The sequence below is a fragment of the Silene latifolia genome, chromosome 6, assembly GCF_048544455.1.
Source record: "Silene latifolia isolate original U9 population chromosome 6, ASM4854445v1, whole genome shotgun sequence".
Taxonomy (NCBI): Eukaryota; Viridiplantae; Streptophyta; class Magnoliopsida; order Caryophyllales; family Caryophyllaceae; genus Silene; species Silene latifolia.
In genome coordinates this window covers 94,999,652-95,009,255 of record NC_133531.1, presented here as the reverse complement: position 1 = coordinate 95,009,255, position 9,604 = coordinate 94,999,652, and the positions used below count along the sequence as shown (strand labels likewise).

The 9,604-nt window shown below is 39.9% G+C and overlaps 1 protein-coding gene across 1 annotated transcript; it reads left to right on the top strand.

Annotated features, from left to right (window-relative positions):
* Nucleotides 1-358: 358 nt before the first annotated feature.
* LOC141588374 (uncharacterized) lies at nt 359-1,783 on the top strand. The gene has a single exon (XM_074409820.1). It carries the CDS (start codon nt 359-361, stop codon nt 1,781-1,783), a length of 1,425 nt encoding a protein of 474 aa, XP_074265921.1.
* The last annotated feature ends 7,821 nt before the right edge of the window (nt 1,784-9,604 follow it).

Genomic DNA, 9,604 nt, shown 5'->3' with positions numbered 1-9,604 from the left:
AAGGAAACAAAAGAAAACAAATAAGAGTTGACGAATTACAGAGGACGAAGGAAGAAGAAAGGAAGCATGAACTGCGGCAGCCTCACGAAGAGGCGCAGCATGAACTGCGCTCCTTCGAAGAGGCAAAGCAGTTGCTGCGTCCTTTCTCGACGGTTTGTCTTCTGGAAATCCGTGAAAAGAGGTTTTAAAGCATGGTTTTAGAAATCGGTTTTAAGAGATGTTTTCGACATAAACCTTACATTAATGATTCAATAAAATAAAATACAATAAATAAATAAGGATTTACACCCTCCTTTTCAAAGGGGCTAGTGGACTCAGGCAAGGAGACCCCTTATCTCTTTTTCTGTTTGTCATGAGTATGGAGATTTTGTCACGCATTTTAAGAGGTATACATAAGTTGCACCAAGTCTCTTATCATCCTAAATGTGGAAAGATTGGCTTAAATCATATGATCTTTGATGATGATTTGATGCTCTTTGTCAGGGGTGATGTTCCCTCTGTAAGAGCTATTACCTCCTCTTTGGACTCATTTGCTAACATGTCTGGATTAGTTGCTAATCCGGATAAAACTAATATTTATATGGGTGGTATAAGGGAGAACATTAAGCAGGAAATCTTGACTTCTACTGGTTATATTGAAGGGAATTTTCCTTTCAGATATCTTGGTGTCCCTCTGAATGAAGGCAGGCTGAACAAAACCATGTTTGCTGATCTTCTTTCTAAGGTTCAGGGGGCTCTTAATCACTGGACTAATTATAAACTCTCTTATGCTGGTAAAATTAGCCTCATCAATTCTGTTGTTTTTGGTTTGGAGCAGTTCTGGTGCTCCACTCTACTGCTTCCAAAAGGTGTGCTCAGGTTAATTACTAAATTCTTCAAAAATTTCCTTTGGAACTCTGAGGAAGGACAAAGGAAAATGATCATGAAGAGCTGGGCCTCATGTTGCTATCCTTACCAGGAAGGTGGATTTAATATCAAAGAAGTTTTGTCATGGAATAAATGTGTGATCTGTAAGTGGATTTGGGAGCTCATTAATCAGTCTGATGGGTTTTGGGTTACTTGGAATCATACTTACAATATCAAACAGGGAGATTTCTGGACTCTGCAGAAGAAAAGCACTCATTCTGAGAGTTGGAGGAGTATACTGCAGGTCAGGGATGACTTGTTAGCTATTGCAGGCTCTGGTGATAATGCTACAGGGCTACTGCAGAGCTGTGTCAGGAGGGGGAAGCTTCAGCTTCACCTGTTATATGATCATTTTAGGCAGTGTGGAAACAAATTGAGCTGGACAAAGGTTGCTTGGAATCGTGCTTTATTGCCTAAGCATAGCTTCTTCCTGGTTATGGCTATGCAAAGGAAACTGGCTACTATTGATAAGTTGAATGCTAGGGGTTTGTGCATGGTTAATCGCTGTACATTATGCAAGATGGACAATGAATGCCATAAGCATTTGTTCTTTCAATGCAGCTATTCTGCTCTGATATGGGGGCAAATCCTCAAGTGGTTGAATATGCAATATAGAACTGTGAAAATGAGCAAGGAAATGCACTGGATTGCTAGCAGACGAACCTGCAAACATTGGAAGGCTCGATGGTACATGAGTTGTTTGGGTGCTACTGTCTACTGCATTTGGGAAGAGCGCAATACAAGGATTTTTTCTGGACATGAGCATCAGGTGGATTATGTAGTGAAACGAATTCAATATTTAGTTAAAGTACGCTTATTATATATAACTCACCCCTCTAAAGAGGGTGAGATTGTAGTTGCTTTAGACGGTTACTAGCTGTGAAAACTTGTGGTTATTCTTTTTGTAAGATTGGCCATCTTTCCCTGTATGGAGGAATAATATGGCTTGCTTCTCTTGCAAAAAAAAAAAAAAGGATTTACACCCTCAGACTTACATGTTTGACGAAACGAGATGAACTAAGTTATCGATTAGTGATGCTCGACTCAAACTATAACGCAAATATGAAAGTGCCCTCGTAAGAGAAAAACGAATAGATTAATTAAGTTGATTGATGTGGAGTTGGTCAAATTGGTCGGTCATGCAAACGAGGCTGGTACTCAGAAAGATCCGAGCTTACGTGGTCGAATGTTCAAGCACGTAGGCGCCAAAAAGTAAGAACAAGGTCTAGAATGCAAAGGGAGAAGAGAAGGGCGGACACTCGCGTGAGAATTATGAGGAGCGAAGGCTCCTATTTATACTAATCACGTGAAGGAATAGGATTTCGGAGAGTCTTTGGAAGTGAATCTCGGAAAGATATGAAAAAGATACGAGAAATACGCAGCAAAGGACCTGGGAAGAGGCGCAGCAGCCACTGCGTCTCTGGGAAGAGACGCAGCACCTGCTGCGTCTGTTCCCAAGTGGTTTCCTCCTGCGAAAGAAAGATTTCCGTGTTTAAATTATGGAATAAAGGAATAATTCGGTTTACTTAATATTTTGTGTGAATATTACGGGAAATTATTTACCAAAGAATAAAGATTGTGAAATATTTATAAAATATGGAATAGAAATATCCGGAACATTCCAGAACATTCTGACTCGGGATTTAACGGCTATCAGAAAATGAAGACGGTTTTAGGCCCAGACTCCAAATGTACTCTAATTACTGTCAAAACGACCGTATCGGCACGTAGATGACAACTAAGAGGTAGATATTAATGTTTGAGCAATCACTTGACGATGAACTTACGAACTGTCACAAATCGTTCCGCGTACCAAACATGCGGCCCAATCATCACCGAGTGGTTTGCGGGAGGTGCAGAAATGAGGTATCTACAGAGCCCCCACTTTGACTGAGGCTTGGAGAAGGCGAAAGTCAAAGTATAGCCATCAGGTCAATCGAAGATTACAACCTGACAACTATGGCGACGCGAGGCGGCACAAGGGGTCTGAACCAAGGACCTGTCGCCGGGAACATTTTAGAGTCTGTCGACTATCGGGGAGGGTCGTTTAAAGTCCATTAGACTACGTAAGGAAGCTCGCCAACCATAAGAAGAGACCATACCTGAGACTTCTTTCTGAGATGCTTCCGGAGGTGCATAGGAGCTAAGAGTAAGCCCTAAAGGATATAAAATGATGACTTCGGGAAAGATAGCAGGACACGGTCGGGAACTGCTGGGAGAAATCTGCTTGTGTTCAGCTTCAAACAAACTTCGGAAGAAATAGGGGTTGAAGTTGATCTCCATGTCTCGAGAGGGAAAGTATACCCGCTTACTCTCGTTGGGGAACATAATCGGGAATTAATCTCCATGTCTCAAGAGGGAAAGTCTATCCGCTTACTCTCGCTGGGGAAATATAATTAAGGCGTGTCGAAACACCTGTGAAGGAATATCTGCTCGTTGTGACAAGCAAAGTCTTGGAAGCGATAAATAACGTGTAATAGTCTGCTGTTGGCTTAGAAATGCGGGCCGGAACGAAAGATAATCGTCAAACGGACCAAAAAGATAAAATAGCACCGGGGAAGAGGCGCACCAAAGATGGGCCCACAAATAACGAACTCATAACGAATTTTCGAAAACTCGTAAGGAGGGAACACCGGGAAGAGGCGCAGCAAGAGCTGCGTCTCTTGGAAGAGGCGCAACGTTTACGTGCATTTTTTATAGTCTTTTTAGCCTATTTTATGCACGTATTTCTATGCTTTTATTGTAGTTTACTGCTACGAAATGCCCCGAATATGCTACTTTGGGTTATTTTGTCTTATTTGCAGGATTGGACCATAAAGTAGTAGATTCATGCCATTTACCGTCCGTTTTGCATGCATTTGGAGGAAGAGATAATTTGGAGCAGGAAATATTACTGTCTTGAGATGCGTGAAGGTGTTTTGGGAGCTAAAAGGACGAGTCAAAGTTAAATTAACGAGAATGATAAGCTGTTGAAGTCAAGATCCACTCGATCGAGTTCTTTTCTAGTCGATCGAGTGGTTTAGGATTCAATAAATAGTCGATCGAGTGGTTTGACTGGTCGATCGACCAGTTCAATAATAGCCTTTAGTCGATCGAGTAACTATCTTGGTCGATCGAGCAGTTTCTGGCTGGGTTTGCTCGATCGAGTGGTTTTATTCCACTCGATCGAGTGGATTTTGCTACGGGCTGGGCTTTTTAGGTTTAATTCCGTCATTAGGTTTAGCAAATCCTATTTTCATATAAATAGGAAAGTTAGGACGACATTTGTACTCTCGGCTTTTCTCTCACTCTTCTCTTCTCTCCTTTTATCATCTGACACTTCTATTACGTTACTTTGACTACTATTACTATACACTATTACTTTGTTCTCTTATTTCCGGATTCAATTTCAGTAATTCTTTCTTTCCCTCTTCTTATTTAATGCTTATTTCTCTTCTTCTCCTTATTATTTATGTTCTTATTGTAATTATGTCTAGCTAAATCCCCTTAGTATGTTAGGATTAGGGAAGCCGTGGTAGCGATGTGTTTTAATTGACTTGAATAGATTAGTCTTGCGATAAGAATTGTTTTAGGCAATTTAATTGTTATCAGGTCGAATGAATGCATGCAGGAGACCAATTTATCTAGTTAACCCCGACCTGGATCGAAAGATTGGAAGGGAAAGGGAAATTGTAAGCACCTCCCTGCATGTGACACCAACCACTAACCCGAATGTATGACGGAAAAAGCAATTGAATTTCATATACGTGCAAATTGATGATACATGTTATGCAAGGAGTATACTACTCACAATCCTACATGAAACTGGTCACAAATGACACCAGTTTATAAGGCTCTAATCCTTAGAGATTATAAGTAGGTTGCCAAAATGTCAGGTCAAGTCTATATGTTCAGCTAAATTTTAACATTAACTCGTAGATATGCAATAAGACAATGCTAATAAGAATAATAGTTCAATGCAGGGCTTAAGCAAAAAGACAAACATAGTGCAATATCATCATTGAAATCTACCGTTCCGACTCAACCTATATGCTAAAATAAACGTGAATTTTTTTGAATTTTTTCTACTTTTTCAATTTTTATGAGATTTTTTGAATTTTTATGAAAATAAACAACAATGCAAACATAAATTAAACGTGATAACTGAAATGCAATAAAAACAATATGCAGACGTAGATATGGATGCATAACCTCCCCAAACCAAACCGTACAATGCCCCCATTGTACCAAAACATGGAAAGGAAATGCAAACTAAAGGAGAAAGAGAGTAAAATGCGGAAAACTTACAAGATGCGCGAATAAAGGGACCTCCCCAAACCGACCATGAACATGGGAGGTTGCTAAGGCCCGGAAAACCGTCTCAGGAAGCTAATCCAAGTCAATAACACTCGATAACAGTCGAACAGTGGCTGATCGAGTAGAATGGGCGTCTAAAAACTGCTCGATCGAAGGGAATTGTGGTCGATCGAGTAGTTCTCTATCTGCAGGTGGTCGATCGAGTAGATTAATCACTCGATCGAGTAGAAAAACTACTCGATCGAGTAGTTCTCAATGTATTCCTGCAAAATGCAATTAAAAACAGCCCGCAAACTAACTAAACAAGCATACTGAGATAGTTTATGGTATAAAAACCATTTATTACAACTGAAATAAAATAAAAATGCAAAATAAAATCTCCGGGTTGCCTCCCGGTTAGCGCTAGCTTCAGTCAGGTCCCAGCTCGACCTTCTTTTTCTTCAAGCCTTTCTAATTAATCACAATCAAAACAGCTCCAAGCGCGCAGCATTAGATCATACATCTGCGCATGTGCTACACAACAGCATAAGTAGCACCAAAGTGGAATAACAAAATAGGAAATTAAAAAATAAAACCGTTTAAGTCGAACAAATTTCCTATGAGCGCTCCTAAATTTATCCACAAAATAGAGGAGCGACGGAGCAATTGACGAAATAGTAGGGTATCTTTCTAGATTAACAAAATTGCGACGACAAGGATGGTGAATAATCGCTAATTTATTCGTCCACATGGGAGGGGGTAAAGAATTAAAAGAAAAAGCATGAATCAGACGAGGCAATATACAAACAATAATAAAATTGTCGTTTAATACCTCAGGTTGATCACTCTCAATGACGGAATCATAGATAAAAGAATTCATTACCTCTTCCGTGCTAGGAGTAATTATTGACTCAGCTGCTTCTTCATGAATCTCCTCAATGGAATTCATCCCGTAGATCTCAGCCTCAAGCGCATCCAGCTCGGCTTTGAATAGGGGAGATTCACCGTATCCATTATCATCATCAAAATCGTCATCAAAATCGAACCCATATGACGTATCAAAGCTCCCAATGGCCAATTCAGTCGATCGAGCAGAATAACCACTCGATCGACCAGTTTCCTCCTGAATTCCACTCGATCGAGTGGAAATTGTACTCGATCAAGCACTTTCTCCTGAAAAATCACTCGATCGACCAATATTAGTCACTCGATCGAGTGATTCCTCCTGTTCAGGGCTGAAATCCTCGTGTGGGGCAATGAAATGTGATAGAAACTCGTCGTCCGAGTCATAAAAGTCATCCTCAGCATTGGGCAACACGGTTCCTTCAGGGGAAATACCGCTCTCAGCGAGGTACACCTCTTCTGGTTGCCAATTATCCGACTCAGCTGCTAGCTGAGCTATTTGTGACTCCAGCTCAATGATTTGAGAATCCACACGTCTATCACTCTCTTGCCTCACTCGATCATAATCTTGCATTTGAGATGCAAGAGTCTCCAATAAGGATTTCAGCTCCGCAATCTCTTCTTCTTGTATCTCAGGAGGATCTTGTTGCTGTGGCCATTGATAGGGTGGATGTGGCGGCACAACTACAACTGCCTGACTAGCTCGACTGCGCTGCTTGAACGCGTAAACTTCGTCAATCTCTGCCAAACAAGAAACTGCATCATGCCCAGGAGCACCACATCTCCCGTAGTAAATCACCGGCTGTTCCATATAATAGAACATTGGTGATGGGTCAAAGGTACTCAAGCCTTCCCTTTGACGATCTTTCACCTAGAACTGTCTAGGTAGTACCTGTAAGGCCTATCAAAACAACACTCAAGGAAAAAGATTAAAACGGCCTCAAGGGATAAATCCCTTGAAGCTAAGAACAGATAAAATTAAACAAATAAATAAATAGATTGCCTCCCCGGCAACGGCGCCAAAATTTGATAATGTCGTTTCGTACCAAAAATAAAATACCTAAGTACAACTAACAGAAGTCAGCGGTAAGTAGGGTCGATCTCCACAGGGAGGCGGTGTACTATCTATTTGTCTATTCTATCCGTCTGATGTCACAAATGGGGGTTGAATTGATTGTGTTAACTAAACTAGAGATTAAAGCAAGGGAAATGAATAAGAGAATTAACAATAAGAGAAGGGAGTATGCTAGGAGTCGGTCTACCGTGGCAGCTACACTAACGGGTTTACTGAGACGATTAGACTATTGATAAGAAGAGCTATGGTCGTCACCTTTCGGTCCTTAAACCGCCCTAGGGTCTCCTAACTTAGCTTTCGCCCTAATTAGGTATCACCTATTGTAATTAAGCAAGCCTTCCCTTCCAATCTTTCGATCCAGGTCGGGGTTAACTAGATAAATTGGTCTCCTGCATGCATTCATTCAACCTGATAACAATTAAATTGCCTAATACAATTCTTATCGCAAGACTAATCTATTCAAGTCAATTAAAACACATCGCTACCACGGCTTCCCTAATACTAACATACTAAGGGGATTTAGCTAGACATAATTACAATAAGAACATAAATAATAAGGAGAAGAAGAGAAATAAGCATTAAATAAGAAGAGGGAAAGAAAGAATTACTGAAATTGAATCCGGAAATAAGAGAACAAAGTAACAGTGTATAGTAATAGTAGCCAAAGTAACGTAATAGAAGTGTCAGATGATAAAAGGAGAGAAGAGAAGAGTGAGAGAAAAGCCGAGAGTACAAATGTCGTCCTAACTTTCCTATTTATAAGAAAATAGGATTTGCTAAACCTAATGACGAAATTAAACCTAAAAAGCCCAAAACAATTTCCCTTTGTTTCATTTTTACCCATAAACTCCATATTATCCAAATTTGCCTGTTGACCCTTAGCTACATTCCAAATTTAGCCTGCCTTGTCAAGCTAGTTTAGTGTATGTTTTTGCGGTATATATTTCATTGTGCCAAGTTTGGCTTGTATTTGTTGATTCGGAGTTGGTAATCTAAGAAGAAAGGGAGGATGATGAAAAAAGACGTGAAAAGAAAAAAAAAGAAAAAAAAAGAAGTTTGAAAAGAAGAAAAAGAAACCGAAAAAAAAGAAATAGAAAAGAAAAAGAAAAAAGATGTTTAATGAGACGGTTTCTGCTCCTATGTTCTATCTTACATTATTTGATGAGTATGTTTGGTTTGGTTTGGTGAGATCTTATGCCAAATGAAGGGCATGTGCTTAATATCATAATTGAGTTGGAAATGGATGTTGTCATATGGTTTTGTTTAGGTACTAGCTTGATCGCCTATACCTCCACATTCCCATAAATGTTTTGCCTTTTCTTACCCATTGCCTCACTTTACCATTTTTTTGTAAGCCCTCGGCTGTGACAGGACCTTGTTTGGTTGGAATGTATGTATGGTAGCTAGAATTGTTTATCATATTTGTTGCATGCATGTTTATGTGGGTCGTAGTTTAGGTGAGCGACTATTTTTCTTTCTCTCTTACATATATATGCTTACCCTTTGCTTCATGAGAGAAGAGTGACCCGTGAGAGTCCACTATTAAAGGTCTTGCAAGGTCGACGGTTCAGCTACTTTTATAAACATCTTATAACTCGTTTGCATTTGACTGTCTGCTATAAGTGTTAGTTTGCTTGCATTAAAATTGGCTTAAGTGGGCATTTGTAGCTAGCTCTGAGTTATCTTTTTCCGTTCCATTAAGTTGCATTTTAGTTTACTCGGGGACGAGTAAAGGTTTGGTTTGGGGAGATTTGATACGTGCATTTTTTATAGTCTTTTTAGCCTATTTTATGCACGTATTTCTATGCTTTTATCGTAGTTTACTGCTACGAAATGCCCCGAATATGCTACTTTGGGTTATTTTGTCTTATTTGCAGGATTGGATCATAAAGTAGTAGATTAATGCCATTTACCGTCCGTTTTGCATGCATTTGGAGGAAGAGATAATTTGGAGCGGGAAATATTGCTGTCTTGAGATGCGTGAAGGTGTTTCGGGAGCTAAAAGGACGAGTCAAAGTTAAATTAACGAGAATGATAAGCTGCTGAAGTCAAGATCCACTCGATCGAGTGCTTTTCTAATCGATCGAGTGGTTTAGGATTCAATAAATAGTCGATCGAGTGGTTTTACTGGTCGATCGACCAGTTCAATAATAGCCTTTAGTCGATCGAGTAACTATCTTGGTCGATCGAGCAGTTTCTGGCTGGGTTTGCTCGATCGAGTGGTTTTATTCAACTCGATCGAGTGAATTTTGCTACGGGCTGGGCTTTTTAGGTTTAATTCCGTCATTAGGTTTAGCAAATCCTATTTTCTTATAAATAGGAAAGTTAGGACGACATTTGTACTCTCGGCTTTTCTCTCACTCTTCTCTTCTCTCCTTTTATCATCTGACACTTTTATTACGTTACTTTGGCTACTATTACTATACACTGTTACTTTGTTCTCTT

What these genes read in the sequence shown, in the direction of transcription:
- LOC141588374 (XM_074409820.1), top strand. Translation starts at nt 359, where the DNA reads ATGGAGATTTTGTCACGCATTTTAAGAGGTATACATAAGTTGCACCAA.